Source organism: Ptychodera flava, chromosome 14 (assembly GCF_041260155.1).
Source record: "Ptychodera flava strain L36383 chromosome 14, AS_Pfla_20210202, whole genome shotgun sequence".
Taxonomy (NCBI): domain Eukaryota; kingdom Metazoa; phylum Hemichordata; class Enteropneusta; family Ptychoderidae; genus Ptychodera; species Ptychodera flava.
Window position 1 is genome coordinate 28,457,759 of NC_091941.1, and position 19,777 is coordinate 28,477,535.

The 19,777-nt window shown below is 36.6% G+C and overlaps 1 protein-coding gene across 4 annotated transcripts; it reads left to right on the forward strand.

The window, feature by feature from the left end:
• Positions 1–1,087: 1,087 nt before the first annotated feature.
• Positions 1,088–18,990, forward strand: LOC139150040 (arginase, hepatic-like). Of its 4 annotated transcripts, none has more exons than XM_070722187.1 (8): positions 1,088–1,374; positions 5,080–5,152; positions 9,227–9,336; positions 11,059–11,381; positions 11,870–11,974; positions 12,961–13,037; positions 14,064–14,123; positions 14,739–18,990. In XM_070722187.1, the coding sequence occupies exons 1-8, from the start codon at positions 1,246–1,248 to the stop codon at positions 14,924–14,926; spliced, it is 1,065 nt and encodes a 354-aa protein (XP_070578288.1). In that variant the 5' UTR covers positions 1,088–1,245; the 3' UTR covers positions 14,927–18,990. The 4 variants fall into 4 exon arrangements, with proteins under 4 accessions (XP_070578288.1, XP_070578289.1, XP_070578290.1 ...); XM_070722188.1 differs by lacking the exon at positions 1,088–1,374 and adding an exon at positions 2,953–3,092; XM_070722189.1 differs by lacking the exon at positions 1,088–1,374 and adding an exon at positions 2,954–3,087.
• Positions 18,991–19,777: the final 787 nt, after the last annotated feature.

Genomic DNA, 19,777 nt, shown 5'->3' on the forward strand with positions numbered 1-19,777 from the left:
CAGAGAAGAAACCCTAAGATTGTTATTAATAAGGTGTGAAAATCGGGGGAAACGCAGTAAAGTTGATTTTACATGTAATTGACTAAAGAACACCTCCGTTCTAACGATAAATGGAATTATGTTTTTATATACTCAAAATAGTGTAAATCGGCCCCACGGCCACGTTTATAGACAGTATCGCTGTTGGCAAGCTGACCATCAATTGTCGATTTCCGCTATACATGTTAGAACTAGAGAAGTCAAAAGTTGTATTCATTTTCATGTAAATATTTGACAAAAAAAAACGCGTACGAGTCGAAACATCCCCGTATCTTACATGTATGAGAGCTTCATTGTTACGGTCATGTTACTGCAAATAAGTGGACATTCAACCATCCTTTATTGTCAGTTGTAAAGGTAACCTTTTTTGTTCTGTATGTCAACTGCGCGTCCTCACTCTACTTCCAAAAGGGTGATGAAACACCGAGTACTATTCTGCTTGCCAACACAGCTTTTAAGTGTTTAATGTGTAAAGTGCACTTTTATTGCATATGGTAGTCCGGACCAAGGAAGTAGGGAACTAGTCAGTTCCTTCGGCCTGGGGGTAGATTATTTTTTCGGACATCAAGAATCTGACTGACCTCTTCCCTTTGAAAATACCCAAAAATGCTGACCCCCATTCAAACTTTCGAAAACAGGGTGACCCATCCATATATATATTATTATATAGATATATATAAATATAGATATAAACGGTCAACAGGCTAAATGGCCAAATAGGAGACTCCGAGAAAATAAACAGAATACAAACAGGCGAACAAACAGTAAATAAGTAATTGACAAAATTCTGTTTATTTTTATTGCTGAACACTGTGTATTTGTGTATTTCAACATACTTTTGGGAGTAGAACTAGGAGCTATTGTTATTAGGCTATACACAAACAAAAATGGTAAAAGAAAGTTTCAGCTACTGTCCTTACGAGTTCAACCCGCCCGCAATGGCTGCTTGCATGTACAGTTAGTTATACACCAATCAGGAGTACGCATGAGGGGGGCTTGCCCCTACGTCATCGAAATATGCAGCAATGGGCCAATCAGATTTGTGAGCACATGGTCAGCTTGAATCCCCATTTCTGATCACGTCAATTAGAAAGCATATGTACGCGACCGGCTTTGTACATCCGGAGCAGTCGAATGAAGGCTTTCGAAGGTTATTTGACAGGATCGAGAACTTGCTCAGTTACGAAGATCACATGAACTTAAGTTATGGCGCTTGTATCAAGATCCTTTGTGAGAATCACGAGGAACATTTGCTCTCGACAGAATGGACGTCGTCTCTGCCATAATTTCCAGTACAATGTCGGCGTAGTTGGCTTGCCGTTCTGCAAAGGACAGGTACCGTAACGTAGCGCGCGGTGTGAATTGTTCATGGGGGACATTCATGCATCCGTTAACCAGTTATTCATTGATATAAGCCACTTATCACAAACACAGCATATCTGATAATTGTAGGACAACTTGCATCAGTCGAGGTGTAAGGTGTCAACAAGATAAACGTCACTCTCTCTCTCTCCTTCACCACTGCGCCGTTCGATTGCGCAACTGCAGCTGGGTATATGATTTACCATCTCATCTCCGATTTACGACAACGCACTCAAGCGGCTTCGATCGTAAACCGCGGCACAGTTCCACTGTGAGCGACCATCAACCATGTGTACATCGGGAACTTTAATAGCAATTCACATAATGGATTTTCGTTTACTGTGCACAGTACAGTAGCTGAAGGTTTACCTGGGGGTGTGGATTTGACGACAAAATCTGATTTTTACCTGGCAGTGACCATGACATTGGCTTGACCACGGTCGGACCGTGGCTTGACCACAAGCATTCGACTCATTGCAATCAAACCGTCTCTGATGCAACCAGTATTTCAACCAGTATTCTGATTCTACCTACTGGTTGCATCAGTGACGGTTTGCTTCCATTGAGTCGAATGCCTGTGGGCTTGATATGTGGTGGATGATCGATCAACCGATCAGCAAAAGTGTACATAGCGGAAAAAACAAACAACAAAAAACTCTGCAAAAAAAAAAAAAAAACCAAACATGCAAGACAGAAAAAAATATCAAAAGGCTTTTTATCAACGGATACTACGTTTACAAATAGTGGTGACAGTCTTGCCCTAATAGTTTTACGGAGGACGACTTGAAAATTGTAAAAATGTAAGCCAGGTTTGTGGGCGCCAGGGGGTACCTTACAAAAATGTCTTTTAGTACTACTTTACGATTACTATAAGACCTTTAGCCAGCCTAAAGGACTGCTTTAGGACAAAATTGTCCTAAAAGACTGTCCTTTAGTAATACTAAAGCATAACATTTTCCTATAGGACATTTCTTTAGTAACATGAAAATAAAACTCTTGTCATATAATGTTATTGTTTTTGATTTGTAGCTGTTTTTTGAGAATTCTTAATTTATTTTCCCAAAATTTATATTCCCAAAATTTTTTCTTTGAAAGTTGTATTATGTTACGTACTCCCAGACAAGGATATTTAATATAAACTCATATAATCACCTAATTTCTAGTCACACATACATGTAATATCGTATGATTACTGTATTATATTCTTTAAAGCATAATATGTGTACATTAGTATGTATTCGGTCAGAATACTGAAGACGCGTTTTATAGGAATTCAGTTATGCATTTAGTATTACTATAAAAATGTTTCATACAGGTATAAAGTATTCTTTAAGGAATACTAAAGAAAGAAATCAGAACTTCTGTCCTTTACAAAAAAGTATAGAAAGTAGTCAGTGGACATACACTTCTCTTTTAATCTACACACAAAAAAATAGTTTAATATTTATTAGTTCTATCCTGTTTCTCCACCATCTTTGCCATGAAGCTGTATTCTACACTTTTAAGTCCTCTATAGGATGCTCTTTAAGCCCAGAATGCATTTGGGGCTCCAATGCATTATGGGTAGGCATCATCAAAACAATATGGCCGCCACTGAAAAGACACAAGGCAGTTGCAGCTCTAAAAATGACTGTGTAGCGACATAACCAGGTGTTTGACAGCTTTTATTCTCTACATTATGGCAAGGTTAGGTAGGACAGATTATTATATGTCAATGTTTTGGTTTTGAAGACTGAAAAGTTACAGATACAGTCAGGTTCACAATGTTCCTTTGTCTACATGCCTGTTCAGTGTATTATAAGCCACTGTGTAAATTGTAGCTTGTTGACCATGGCATAAACAGGAGTGCAGTTTAAAGGCAAGGTAGTTATGTAGTTAGGGGTTTGATTGTGTATACAAATTATCCACAATGCATTGACATTTAAGTGAGACCATTGAGGTAAACGAAAGACCTTTATGGTGACACAAAGGCGCTATGAAACAAAGGGTTTCAACCATGTTACATAACAAAATAGGAAGTGGATAGTAATTAATTTTCTGCTCACATATTGCCCTCATGAAGCCTGAATTCTTTTTATGCTGGTCACTAAGACCTTGTTTGGCTATTGAATTGTAAAAAATCATGGTACTGAAAATTGAATGTTTTGTGTCATCAGCTTGGATACTTGATAATGCAGCATCTACTGAGTTGATCACCCCTGACAAAGGTCAAGATATCAGTTTTACACAATTATAGCATGAGGTAGCAAGTCAAAACATCCTAAAAGGTAGATCTTCATTTCAATGCTTGGAATGCTTGTGCAGTTCCAGCTATAAGAGTCAATTTGAATTGTTACATACAGCTTTGCATAATATTTTGTATATCTCAGCAACTTGTTGTTTTTTGACTTCAGAAATAAAGTTTCTTTGTATAAAAATACTAGCTGAATGTATAAATATGACTTTTGTGTCCTTGAATGTTAGAGAAAAAGTACATTAATGTATTCCGTGTTCTTTTAAGAAATTTTCAGGGTTGTAAATAGTATTCCTTAAAGAATACTTTAAAAAATTCTAATTAAAAGTATTTTTTCAGGATACTATTTATTGTCTTTAAGAAACTTTAAAGCCATAAGTATTCTTTAAAGAATTTTGTTGCCATTTAAATAGTATTCTTTAAAGAATACCTTAAGATTCAAAAATAATCTTTTAGTAATACTTTTCATATTCCTTAAGATTCTTTTAGGAAGGGGCCAAAATACTGAAGGTTCTTATAAGATATTCCTTTAAGATTACCTTAGATCCTAAAAGACATTTTCTTTTAGGCGTCCTAAAAGACATTTTCGTAAGGGGTTGTACTATCAAAATGAGGATCCACTGGCCCAGAATAACATTGAATGGGAAAGTTCCAGCAGCATTTTGCTGCAGTATCTCGTGATACAGTTTTAAAGTGCAAGACTTAATCAACTACAATATGTCATGAAGGGACTGTGATAATATGAAACCTCATAAGGTCATCATTCTAGTACACTGACTCTATAACAATGCAAACCATGCTTTCACATTCTAGTCTGTACAATACAGCCGGTAGTCACTCAAGATAACATTTCATGTCACTTACTACATTTTAATCAAACACGTTTCAGCTTCCTGAGAGGATCTATCCATGATGAAGATGCCTTAATTAACGATTGCCTAGATATTATATCAATAATTAAGTTTCACTGTATCGAATTCTGCATTAACTGACCTTGTATTGTTACCAAAAGGAGAAAAGTACAGAATGAGTTCATGATAATCCCATGATGCATTTCATGATTCTATTGCATCATAGACAGTGGAGTGGATGGCTGTCCATGATTGTATGTACACTGAATGCAAATCCCATAAAAGTACCTTGTATGTTTTGTTGATGTATTTCACTGTACTGAATCCTGTTTAAAATATCCATCTGTCCATCTTACCAATCAGAAGATCAGAAAATAATAAAAGACAACTAAATAGGCAATTTTAATGAAATGTAAGAGAACTACTTTTAGTGACAGGAATCTATACGTATATCATCTCAGGGCATTTACAAATACCAAATACAAAGTGTGATGAACTTTGTACTGAAATAATTGAGTAAATCTATCATTAGTTAAAGATTAGGGTATCAGTCTTTCTAATTATTTATTCTCATTAATCTTTGCATGAACACAGCCCAAACCAGGAGTACGAAGTGGACCAGGTGCAATCAGACAAGCTGGCCTTGTAGAAAAACTTCAGATGCTTGGTAAGTGAACTATCAAGACACACGGAAATTATGTGGCCATGAACTTTGCATTTTCTTTAAATAGTTGCATCATTCACACAAGTTAATATTGAGATAGCTTTCTTCAGTTTTGGTCACAGGATCAGTTGCTCTCCGACAGCATCTCCAAATGCCTTCCAACACCCCCATCTTTAAATGAATTCTTCCTGTGATTGTTCAGGGCGTCAGATGATTTCCAGTGAATACATCACTTGCATTCATCATTGATGGTCACAAGTTTTGCAGTGATTGTTGAAGCTGAATGTTTTGATCCAGTCTCCCTGAAATTCACCAAGCTCATTGCTCATTGATTGAGACACATGTGCACTCCACGCTGTTGCCGAACAGATTGAATACATATAACTTCTTTGGTGGCCGTCATTGCCATATATATGATCGTTTTGCAATACAATGGTTTGCAAGTCAGTTCAATAGTCTAGCAATTAATGCAATGTGTTCAAAGATTTAGACTCATTGTCCTTTTACTTTGTCAGTTCACTCGCACCATTCAAGCATGGATGTTTTTCTTTCCCTAGTAACCGCAATCCAATGTAATAGGTTTCATCAAATCTAGGCTGTTATAATAATACGGTTAGTGTTATGAGGGACAAGTTATGAATTTGAAGAATAAACTTGGAACAAACTCTCAGTAAAGTACGCATGTGTTATGTAGACATGCCCAGGTCTCTCCTAGATTTCTTAATTTCCTTTAATTCCATTAAGGCGGCAATTTCAATCCCAGTTTTTTGCATTAGTGGAGTTCTCCTCCCAGTCAAATACTGGCCAGTATGATGTTTGATTTCTATAACATTAATTTCACAAACTGATCTTAACCTTTTGTCACTTTTTGCTTATCCTGCAAATAGAGTTTATACAAGCGTTTGATTGACTGACGGTTCAAATCGCCAACGGTCATTGCTTTCCCACCAACAACGCGCAAATTTCCTAAAAAATCGTCTTCCAGTCACGTTAGAATTGGAATATAACCATAGAGTTCAATCGGCAGCAGCTTTGCGCTGACTGCTTGGAAGTCTGTCTGCGTTTTTGTGGCCAGAAAAATCTATATAGTGGCACTTCCTGGAGCTTGTGCCCACGTGTTGCCTGTTTGATGTCCACTTACACAATGAACGCCGCCATAGCTTCGCTCCCCTTTAAAGGGAGGCTCCGCCTTTAATGTTGATATAAATGTAAATGGTTCTACCCAACATTTGAATTTGTAAATAATGTTGGACCTATAAAGGTAACCCTATTATTTTTTTTGTTTCTCATCTCCAGAGGAATACTCGGGCAAGGCGGGCGGTCCTAATAAAGAAAAAACCAACTTTAACAAGTACCAAAAAAAAACTGTATTTGTTTCTGTTCAATGTTCTGTCCATTCAGTCACTGCAATTTCTTGTCTTTCAGTTTAGTGTTCTGTACTCTCTGTCCTTTCAGTCTGAGTCGCTGCAATCTCACAGTTTGATGATGGTGGTGCTGTTGCTAGGATGATTGCCTCAGAGGCGACGCAATTGAAAAAGTTTTTTTTTTATTTTCATGTCGGAGCTGAAATTTACGGTCGGTGGGGAGATGAGAAACACAAATATAAAAAATGTTGCCCTAAGCAGACATACAGCATTTCAGGCGCTCAAATGGAGTCAAAGAAGCTGTTAACACTTTTTAAGGATAAACAGTGCTTTAGAACACATACATGTATTAAAGAGACTATCCGGTAATGACAAATGAATCGAAGATCATTAGTATTTAGGGCAGTAATTATCATTGCTATATTCATAGTATGTACTTTATAGTACCTACTTTTGTACTAGTGTCTAAAGTAACACAAATGAATTTAGGTTTTGTAAGACATCCAGCTTGTTTGCAAGATCTTCCCAAGAACTCACACTAACTTTTATTTTTCACAATCATTTGTGTAATGAACTCATTGACGCCATTTCTCCTCGACGTAGGTCAGCCCTATCCCCCGAGGACAATGGTCTCTGAGTCTGGGCCAAGCATAGAGGTGAAAAGGTGGCTTAAACCACTGAAGTGTGTGTAGCAAACATGCTGTGTTAATCTTTAGCCTGAATATGCATCTGACCTAGATTTTTGATGTTGCCTGACTTTGATACGCCCAACTCTTTGCAAGTTGCAACAGCCGGGCAAAGGCCAGACAAGATCTGGAAATTAAAAAGACATCGGGTTAAAAGCATGGGGATGATTTAAAATCCTCTGAAGTGCCACATAGATTTTTTTACCTCATGTTAGTTGTCTGTGTTATTAGTCTTGACCCTGTACCTACAGCAATGCAATAAAATAGCTGTACCAAACATACTGATAACACATGTAGGATCTCACCTGACTCTTCTGACAATCAAAGTAAATTGTTATTTCTCATTGGGCTCAAAATTTCCAGCATTAAAGGTAGATATGGGGTTGAAATATGTCAATGTCAACTATTAGGGCCAGAGGTAATATGGACATTCCTCATCTGTTTTGCATTGATCTGGTCTTTATTTTAGTCAGTCATTCACAATATATCCTGCTACAGGGGCAAACAGGATACTTTCTGATTGTTCACACGTAAGGTAGCATGCGTCATTGGAACAGATATTGAGACTTTCAAACTTTTCCAATACTATTCTGATCTTTCACTTGGGGGGGGGGGGGTTCCTTTTAAGCTCTTGGTGTAAAAATACTTTTCCCTGTATTAGTTTTTCGAAAATCAAATATTTTACTTTTCTCCATAAAGTTATCACAGGGATGGCAGCTATTTTGAATTTCAAATATGGTCAAATGTCAGGTAATTTGTTTCTTTACTTCCAAAATTTGCACAACGACCCCTGATTTTTATTCGTGATTTTGAAAGTGAATTGTTGAAATATCCCTTGAGGAAAGTTTGAGCAAAACTTGAAGTCTTTCACTTTCAAGGCACATACTACATTAATTTAACCCTTTGAGCGCCAAAGTCAATTTTTGTCACCTTTACAAAATATACCCCAGTCAATTTTTTCAGATTTTTGCCAAACTTTTGATAAAAAACTGTAGCCAATCAAATATGATGTCCGTTATGTTCAAACTTATCCAAAAAATTAAAGGAAAATTGAAAAAAATTGTAAAATGTTGCGCTAAAATTTTGGTGGGAAAAAATTATGGCACTCAAAGGGTTAAAATTCTGAAATAGATGTTTTCATTGGTAAAACATTGAAATACCCTTTTCAGGAGCCTATTCTTTCTATTCCTCAAATTACCATCATAGAGCTTGTAATATACCTATAGCCATGTACAATTTGATGAGATGGTTCTTGCACTGTTTTCCTAATGTTTGCCACATTTGTAAAGCTAATTGAAGAACATATATATATATATATATAATCTAATCAGCAGATAAAAAGAAAATGTTTTGTTGTCAAATGCAATTTTGTTTATCAAGCCTTTCATTTTTAAGTGGGGGAAGTTCATGATCTCAAACTAACCAAAGTGCAAATTCATAGTGTAATAACTGTCTGCTCATAAAATAACCATAGAGCAATCACAAAGTTTGCAAATTTTCATCCATGTGTTGTCAACAAAGAATACAGACTGACTGTTTGTGATGAATTTATTGGATGTTGCTACAGGTGTCTTCAAATTGGCCACAACATTTCCTAGTACAAAATAAGACGTTAGTGATACATCCATATTTAGTGATTCTGCCTTTGAGTATAGATATCAGTTTAAAGTAAAAAGTAATTTCACCATGGTGGAAAAATATTATATTTTGATGGCAAGTATATTAGTGAGTAATAGGTAGATAGGCTTACAACGGGCTTGACAAAGATATCAGCTACCGGTAAATACCTTTGCGAGGTAGTTTTAGGGTATACATGTAATAGTTACCGGGTGTAGCTAGTGAAACTATAATATCTAATAATTTGTCTTACATTAAACAAAATGTGGCTTACACTGCTGAAAACGTAATGAATTTCTACGAAATTCATTTTGTGTGATGTAAGCTGTACATTGGCTTATAATATCTTATATCTTTCTTTCGTTCTTGAATTCATGTTCATTTTCCATTCTCTCTTTCTCATTCTGCAGAAAAAGATGTCAAGGACTATGGAGATTTAGTATTTGAAGAAATCAAGGAAGACCCACCTTTTATGGGCAAAATCAAAAACCCTAGATATGTTGGCTCTGCTAACAAAAAGGTAAAAATTCAAATTCATCATCACCCATCAACCCTTTTGAATTCAGCAAACTATTCGACCAGCCGATGTTAGCCTCTCCATTGCCAGTACAGGGTTCTATTTAACAGTGAAAATGTGCACATCAAATGCAGGGCTAAAAAGTGATTGTAGTATCTGATCCCAGGACAACTAAACCTTGCCTTTGGATGACTTTGGGTGACTGATTTCCAGAAAAGGTTGTCCCATGGGAATACCACTTTTTCATCATGTCTTGGAATGAAACTGCAGTGTACAGCTGAATGGGTTCTGTTGGCTCCAAGCTGGTGTGAAGAGTTGGACAGTCAGCGATCATGCTACACCCAGTGAACTTTAAAAAATTATGACCAATTGGTCATCAGCTATAAATTATATATGAAAATCTTCTTTGCAGTGCCATTCAGGATGATGACAAAATATGGATATGGTGTATTGTGCACCTTTTTGTCCCGTGTTTATGTATTTATATTGTTTAGCAGCCTATATTCAAAGAAAATTGAATGTTTCGTTGTACAGTATTGATACAACATTTTGACTTAAAATTTTTGTATGCACTGTTATGGCATTGCCTTCATTAATATTAAACTACAAGAGGGTTGACTTAGAAGGGGGCATTCATTTGTTTGTTTGTCAGGTTGTCAGAAATAGTGACCATATATTTTAAAATTAGTCATATGGCTATGGTAAAAGTGTACTACCAGGTGAATTCATGGAACTGCTAATTTTTGGAAATGTTTGTCCGCTTGGACTACTATGTAAAAAACAGGTAATTTTGAACCCTGAAATGACCTTTGGACAGGGGAATAGATGTTACGGGACAGCTACTGTACGAGTGACTGCAACATCAGTGACTGCAATACCAGACTGACTGCAATATCAGTAACTGCAATACCAGTGACTGCAATATCAGTAACTGCAATACCAGTGACTGCAATATCAGTAACTGCAATATCAGTAACTGCAATACCAGTGACTGCAATACCAGTGACTGCAATACCAGAATCTGGAACCCATTTGGTACTTAGTAACAGAGGCATTGATTTCAATAGCCATGGGAAGATAATCAGACCAAAAATATCATGTCTGATAGAGCTTGGTACATACCCTGACCTGATATGATATCAGCCGACAGATGTAATCATTTATCATTCAGTATTTATTTAAGTACAGATATATCAGTCTCCAATACACTGAAAAAGAGCCAATACCATCGTAATGTGCTAGCTTATACTATCGTACTGGAACACTTGTATTTTTCCAAAGATCCCTTGAATTCTTGTTATTTTAATATTCTGTGACCATGCAGCGGTGTTCAGCAGATTCTCTGACAAATACAAAACTTTTCAGAAAAATTCTCTTTTTCTCTCGGTGTAACGCACCAGGTGACAATAACTGGAATGCTGAGTGATAGAATGAAGTCTCTCTGCCGGTCATGAGAAAAAAATTGCCCGCTCATCAGCCCAATGCCCACCCACTTGTATGGAAATAGAATAACTGCCCATCCCTGGCAAGGAATAGCTTACATAAAGCCTATTTAGCAAAAACAGATATGTTGGCTTTCCCTGTAGCTATCCGTAGGACTGTCCTTTACAGAATAATTGTGCGTACTTTTAAAGGACAATTATTAATTATTAAGGAGCACATCAAGTTGAGTAGTTTCGGCAACAGATCAACCCTGTATATTATAATACTTGCTTTGGCTTGCAGATTTCAGAAGCAGTATCACAGATCATCCGCGACGGCCGACTGTGCGTCAGTCTCGGTGGCGACCATGCCATCACCATAGGAACATTACATGGGCATGCACAGGCCCAGCCAGATGTCAGCGTGATCTGGGTGGATGCCCACGTCGATATTAACACGCCGCTGACGTCTCCATCGGGCAACATCCATGGCACGCCAGTGTCTTACCTTGTGCATGAGTTGCAGGAGTATGTACCAGTTATGCCTGGATTTGAATGGCTTAAACCATGCATCTCTGCGAAGGACATAGCATTTATTGGAGTCAGGGATATCGACCCAGGTGAAAGGTGTGTTCTATCATAAGTACAAACATAGTGGATACCCCCACACACTTCTTTGTATGAAATGTTTAGTTGTTGCATCGTTAAAACTGTTACCTAGATATGGCAGACAATTGACCTCTAACATTCTTTTGATAACTTTTAGAAATTTTACAGCCAAGGTGAAAATCAGTTTTATGAAATCATGGTGAAAGTCCATCCAAATGAACGGTTATGCCTCGACTTATGCACATTAAACTTAAATCACAAGCAACGATTGCTTTTGAACACCCTTCTGCCATTGCGACAAACATTTATTTATGATTCAACTACAGTAACTTTCCCTTTTACCAATAGAAATGTACTTTGGTCTGAGAGTCACAAGGACAAAGATGGTTTGTCAGTAAATCATATTAGCTAAATCTATATTATCTCTTTCATTTGTCAATGTCTATGATCATAGTGATAAAATGTTACTTTGTTGATGATATTATTTGCTTCTATTGGCACAATAGGTTCATCATTGAAAAATTTGGCTTGAAGTGTTTCTCAATCCATGATATTGATAAGTTAGGCATTGTAGAAGTGTTGAAGAGAGCCATGGATGCAGTAAACCCACAGTAAGTAATGCTACCTGAAGGTGACGTGAAGCCAGTATGTATGCATTGACTTATTGCTATAACCCCATCCCCCCACCCCACCCTGCCCCTTCCTCCCCACCCTTGACATGGGTTGCACATGGTAAACAGGCCCAACACAGTTTATTGTTTATTGATGGAAAATGAAAACCATTCACAAAGCATGTTTGACAATGCAAATTATGAAGACATATCAGTACTGTCTTAGGAGTTGCTGGGATGATGAATGACAGTCCAGGATCTCTACTCACCAGGTGGTGAAAATATTTAATAACTAGAAATATTAACCATGTGCTACCCATGTGTGAGCAGGCAGGTGGCTTCAGGTAACAACCCTTTGGCAAATACAGACAGGAGTATAGCATTATACTTGAAATATCAGATATCAATGTGATATGAAGAAGTGCAAAATATTCTACAGGTAAACTTGCCTTTTTTTGATTTTCAGCCATTAAGAAAGAATGCCCCATGGGTACAGATATTGCAACCCTCTAACTTTTATTATACTTTGTCAGTCTGCCACTTATATTGGTTCATTTTGACGGTCAGGCAGTAACTAGTTTTCACTGGCTTATTTTTATGAACATGGAGAATTTAATTTTTCCTCGTAGAGTTAACTCAGGAATGGTAGCCATTTTGAAATTCAAATATTGGTAAATTTCCATAGTACCAAATTCTGCACAGTGACTCCCTATTTTTGTTCATGATTTCAGAAGAGAATTGTTCATGGTTTTGTTTAGGAAAGTTTGAGCAAAAATTTGTCTTTCAATTTCGAGGCGCATATTACCTAAAGCACTTCAAGTTATCCAGTCAGAACCTTCTAACAAGTGTGCTTTGAAAACAGGAGTCCAGAACAAGCTCATTATAAAAACCCTTTTACATATGAAACTCTGTTTTGTTGCCTGATTGAATACATTTAGTTTATTCTTATTTCTTTTCTGAACTTGTTGTTCTTTTCTATATTTCAGTCGTGACAAATCGTTCCATATAAGTTTTGACATTGATGCCTTGGATCCTACATTTGCATACAGTACGGGAACACCAGGTAAGTGATTGAACTCTGTTGACATTTTCAACTTCCCGTTTTCATTATCAACATAAGGGTTTTGACTCTATCAAGCAGTTACTCTCGGAAGATAGTACTTTTTCTCAAAACAACAATGCTACCAATGAACTCTGTGCTTCTTTGGCACCCTGATAATATAATGCCATTGCTTTCTAGTCCAAGTTGATGTAGTCTGGGGGTCATATAGATTGGTGTCCGTCTGTCCATATGTTCGTCTTTGTGCCCAGAGCCATTTCTCAGACAAGTATGAACAAAATTCTCTCAAAATTTGTTCAAGGATAGTACACAGTGAACATAAATTGCGTGTCAGTTTGTTTCACGGTATTATGCAATATGGCCACTAGCTGGTCATATTGTTACATGCCTGACCTTATCTCATTCAAAGTTGGGTTTATGGAAAGTGTACTGTGATGTATGCATGAATGCCAATTTGTATGGTTACCGACCGGTATACGGTCCAATGTGGCTGCTGGGCAGCCATTTTGTAATGAATTTTCATTTCCAGAGCTATTATTGGGAAGTGCCTGAACCAAATTCATTCAAACTTGGTGCAAGGGCATTTACATGTAAATTTTCAGTTGCAGTATGATCCAATGTAGCTGCTTTGTGATCATTTTGTTACATTTGTTCATGTCCAGAGCCTAGCCATTACAAAGATATGGCAGAACAGATTGTATTTGAAGTTAGCATAAGGACAATTTTCAATGAGATACATATACGTGTCAATTTGTATTGTGATAATTTCTTCTGGATGGTCATAAATTTTCCGAGAGATTAGGTTTACCAGTTACTCTTTCACTACCAGGTATTAAGTAGATATCCTGGACTCCGCATTTAAGATGTTAACTGTTCAGTACTGTATGCCTTCACAATTTGCAGCATTGAACACTCTTTTTGAATGGTTTTCAGTTCCCAACCTATGATCTGTTCAACATCTACCTTGTGCTTGCTGTACAACTTGACATCATCGCCATACTTACCATGATATTCCGTTTTTGTCATCAGTTTTTGGTGGACTGTCTTTCAGAGAAGGAATGTATATCGTGGAAGAGGTTGGCTCAACAGGTATGTCTGTTTGCATTTCAGAGTGATTATTCACCCTTTCCCCAGAGGAACAGGGTCTGTTTTTGATGATTCAGTCATTTTGAAAGTCGTGATACAATCACTTAAAAAGAATTATCTGTTTGAATACAAGTGCCTCAAGTTTAGCCATTCTATGCATAAATGGAAAAGATTCTTTCTTGACTACGTCTAGCATAAGATATTTTCATTTCGTCAGGAAAAAGATTGTTTTATGAAGTCTTTCGTTCAATGCTAATCAACATCCTGAAAAAACAAATGTTGTGTTCAGTATGCCATAGAGGGCGTTGTTTGCACCTATAGCTGTCCTAATGACCAAATTGAGGGACTTGATTAATAATGAATGATTGCTGACCTGTGAATATCACATTTAAATTTGTAGGGGATAATCATGAGAATCTTTTGGTCTTCTTACCTTTATGCTTTCAAAACAGCTGCGTCCTGGTATTGTTTCATTTTGTCCAGTCAGATTGTGTTCTTGGAAAAAATGAACACCTGTTTTATGCACTGTGTTTATCATGTTTGTGGCATGGGAAGATGGAAATTCAAGGGAAATTTAAGTTGAAAGGATAATGTGAGTTCAGTCCTTTCATTCTTCAGGACTCTTGACAGCCATTGACATGGTGGAAGTGAATCCGGAACTCGGAGATAAACTCTTCCAGGAAAGAACTGTAGCATCTGCCGTGGAAGTCCTTACAGCTGCCATTGGCAAGAGGAGACATGGGAACTTTCCCAGCTTCTATGACCTTCCGAAAGCATCCCAAACTGTTTCAACGGCAGACTTGTGAAAGTCTGTACACCCCAACCACTGGCAAAAGTGGTGAACTGTACACTTCTATTCCATGACAAGCCACATCAATGCTTACTTTTGGATCTGACAAAATCCACACACACAATGAACCCCAGAGATCTTGAGTTGATCAATTGCTAAGAAAGAGCTTTCTACCAATTACATCAACTTGCCATAACAAATTTACCAGTTGCTGTGTAAAACAAAAAAAATCTTTATCTGTGAACTTAAAAAAAACAAAAAAAACAGACAAAAAGGTATATCAAAAAACATGACAATATTGTTTAAATTTTATTATATTATCAATTATCCAAAAGGTTTTATATTTTTAATTTTGTTTATGCTAAGTCGGATGTTTTTGAAGTGTTGGAAAATGGCACAGATGATAAGCCATTTAATCATGTATGGGCAAAATCTACATGAAGCTGGTCCAGTATATGTGACGTTTGCAGTGATGATATATACACACCCATGGTTGCTTTCTGTTGACCCTGAAGTCACTAATCCCAGTGATTGTTGAATTCAAAACTTCAGGAATTCAAGGATTGAATAATCTGTTCTTCATCGCTCAACAATTTCTTTCTCCAATTGAGTATTCTTTATTCTGGCAATGTAGGAATGAAGGAATTGTTCAAGAATTCACACCCAGAGTATAATTTCCTTTGATGTCTCATAAGGATGTATATATATTGGTAGGACAGGCAGAGTTTGCGAAACTATTTGATTTTGCAAAAAAACAAAATTGATGAAGTCCATGTCTATTATTTGTGTTTTCAATTTCATGTTGCCTTAGAAGTGAGTGATGTTGGCCAGAAACCTTGTAATGTGCACACAATTTTCATTTAACGCTTCTTGCAGACAAAAACTGATGTTTAGCACTCGCCAGAAATGAATACGAAATATCCTAGCAGGTGCTCCTGCAAACAGTGAACCTCAATGTAAAGTAGTACAAAGTTGTATGTGACACTCGCCATGTCATGTATTGAAAGTGGTTGACTTCATGTTAGGTTTAGCCCCTTTCACCACAATGGTTGTTCCAAACCCTTTGTTAATCAGTGGTGACCACGGACTTAATTACAGGGCTCTGGAGGGGTGAAGAGGGACAAGAAGTATTCCTTGATATACGAAAACCTTAAAAGAACAATTTTTCATACACTTAAAAATGATGCAGAACTCTTCCAAAAGTCACAAATGTAAATAATGAGTGAATGAAGAGAAATAATCAATGATATCATGCAATATGTAAAAGCCAGTTTTTTCAACAAATATCATGTGCTATATATATGTGATAAATGCCAGGTGATTATGTTATTGGGGATACAGCAAAATATCATATCAGGTGAATTGTATATTCAGTTTTTTTCCCAACAAGCATTATGTGCCATGTATGATTTTGGAGAGGTATGAGATACGGATATGTTTGGAGGTTTTTTAGATATCAGAAAAATGAAAAAAAAAAAAATTGAAAAGTACCGGGTATATCTCATTATCTTGCAGAATAATTTTATTTAGATTTTGTTAATGGGAAAACAGTAGGTAAATTGTTCAGCTTGATTGACAGTATACCACATATGAAGGTCACTGTCTCAGTGCTGCATTCCAGTCTGGGCAGATACCCACTTCCAGTCCATGGAGAATGTTGATAATGTTTTTGTGTGCTTGGGTTTTTTCCGGGGTCAATTTGTTTGTTTTGCTTATTTGTGATTGGTTGTCCAGGGTCTGTTCGTTTGTAGAGTGTGCTTCGTCTTGTACTCAAAGAACTTAAGCAGCTGAGTATCTTGGAACAAAAAAGTTGATGTTACAGCGTCAAATTGCTTGATTTTATGGGGAAAGACCAGAATGTTCATTCCTTTGAAATCAGATGAGATTCTGCTCTTCTGTAATAAGGTGTAGATTTTTAGGTGCCAAGTGTTGCCAGTATTTTATAGAGAGAAAAAAAATCAGTGAAAATGGCTGAATTTTTATGGCATTATTAAATATTTGAGTACCTTGAACTTGAGTAAAAAATCAGAGTTTAGGTGCTTCCATTTATCATTTGGAGGGATAAGCTGAGAATGTCTCATGGAGAGACATAATACAAATGCTAAAATTGAAACTATTGATGATTGTGACATGAATAAAAACTTCCTCTGGATTTCCTGGCATTATTCTCCAACTACAACATGAATAAATGTAGTATTGTATGGCATTATTCATCATGAAAGTGATTTGACACCATATCAGCTTTGCAGAAATTGGTCTTGCATTTTTATCAAGTGTGCTACTCAACATGTTAAGGTTTTGTCATGAGGGTGATAAAAGGACACAGTTATTATACAAGCATCCGGCAGTCAGCTCGTTATAACAACTCAGGGATTTTTTAGTAAAAAGTTGAGTTTCTGATGTTGACAAGCTTTGACATCCATAATGCATGTACGCTGGCCGCTGATTTCCCAAGTGTTGTTTGTTGTGTTGACATGTAAATATTGCCAGTAATTGAATGAGGGATGGAAAGGTCTTTAACCAGTCAGTCACAATGCCACAAAGTCACAATGCATTCATGTTAAATGCTGCCATGTTCAGTGAGGATGTTGTTAAAACGGAGGTGATAGCTTCTCCATTCTTGATTTTTGACATTTTAGGGAAGATTACGATCATGTTATCACGAAATTACATAATTTGTATGGATTAGAATCTCATTGATTTGAATTTTAAAGAATGTAACTGATGCCATGTATGAAAAAAATGTGATATGTATGCCTGATATATTAATAGGCTATAATATATATATATATATATATATATATATATATATATATATATATATATATATATATATATATATATATAAAGCAAAATTGAAGTAATTAATAGATTCTGTATTGTGTAAACATATGTGTCAAATTTTTTGATTGAAGAGAGGTTCCATGTTGGGCATGGCAAGGGCATTTGAAATCCAGTTATGCCAGGATATCTGTAAGGATCTGAACCCACAAAGATCTTCTCTTGGTATTGGCTTCATTGTGAGAAAAAAATGCATTACAAAAACTTTCATTTATTTGTCCCTGTTGTGTAGTTTTTGTTGATATTTTTTTAAATTTTGTATTAGTTTTGGTATTTATTTTAAAAGTTTCACCTCTCTTTACAAGGCAAGCACCCCTATACATGATGCTAGTATTGCCCAGTCGGTGCAGTCAACATTGGTCATTTACATGGATAAGGCCACAAGTGACTACTGATCCCATGGTTGGTCAATATCACCACCTTGGGTACACATGTTATAGTGTGTACAGAGCGTCTCCGAAGGCAGATACAAGCAGCTTCCTGATACGCAAATGTGAAGCCAATGCCAATATGATTTTATTCCATGACACCTAAAGTCACCACCATTATTATCCCAGTGTGGTGATGAAGAGCACAGCACTGGCTTTGTTATTGTATTTCTGTGATCAAAATATTCTAGTAATCAAGTTGGTACAATGTTTGTTAACCTTGGAATTTTTTTATAAATTAAGGAGCATCTATATTTGTACCGGAAGGCAAAGTACTATATCGTTTGGCTGTCACAACTTTCGTCAGGGTGACAGTACTTGTGTGATGTACCCAGTGGTGATGTTGAAGACATACCACCTGCAATGCAATATATTATGTAGAACCGACATGGCTATAACGAAGTCATCTTAAAAATTACAAAAATGTGTGACAGGGCTTTGAATTGAAATTTCCAATCTTACTCGTGTGTGAGCTGTGAGCTCAGGGGCTCAGCCCTATCGTGATGTATGCAATGATAAAGCACTGCACATGGGGTAGATTTTTCTTTCGGCGACAATGATGACAGATGTGTACTGTAAATATTGATACCAGTATAAACTGTGATGCAATATTCCGTATGATTCCATGTTTTTTTATAAACTGGAACTGTTTGAGTGTTGCTAGCTTAGTGTCTTTTTTTGTTTGTCATGTTACTGCATTGATACAGTAATTTTACTCAGAATGTATATTATTACTATATTATTTGAAATGTACAAGCCAACTTTATCTATCAGTTAGAAATAAATAAAAACAGTTTCTGTATGAAAATCACACGCTGCCTCATAATTTTTGTCAATCTCATTTTTTGTCATAATGAGGAAGCTTTGAGTAATTACTTTAATGAGCGTTTAAGGACACCCAGCTGATGATGTGCCTGGGAGTCCAGTTGATTAAAGTAATTGATAACATAATTGATGGTAACAATACCAACAAGGTATTATTGATTTGCCACCGAATATTGTTGTGTGTGGTAATTTTCTGCCACTAATGTTGATGAACGCTTAATGGTTGCATTAAAAACTGCGATTTGACCGTATATCAACAAGACATCAAAAACTAATGCAAGGTATCAAAACGCTGTACATTACTTCCTACAAAGTCACAAGGTATGAACAGTTTACCCTTCCTTAAACCACATCCTTCAAGACAGTGTGATAAAATTATCAGAGAGTGTTGCTATATTTCTTCAGGCCATGGATTTGAAAGCCATCTGATGCCTGATTTCCTACACAGATATTTATGCAAGGTCTAGTAATAACTGTTGTTTGAGTATGCAAAGGAGAGAACCATTTGATTACGGGGGGATGGAGGATTTTGGGGAAGAAATCTGTTGGCAGGTGAAGGAGAAAAAATGATCCTGTAATGGCTTTACAAACAAAAAAATGTTTACTGGCTGAAGTAAAAAGAAGTGTTGCCAATGTGCTGTAATCAGCAAACTGAAAAAAATCGATTCTCTCATATTCTCTGGTGCCAGGTGCATTGCCAAAGGCAGCACTAATATTCTGTGAGCAAGTCATATCTTTTTTGCCAGTATTCATAATACAAAAGTCTTTAAATT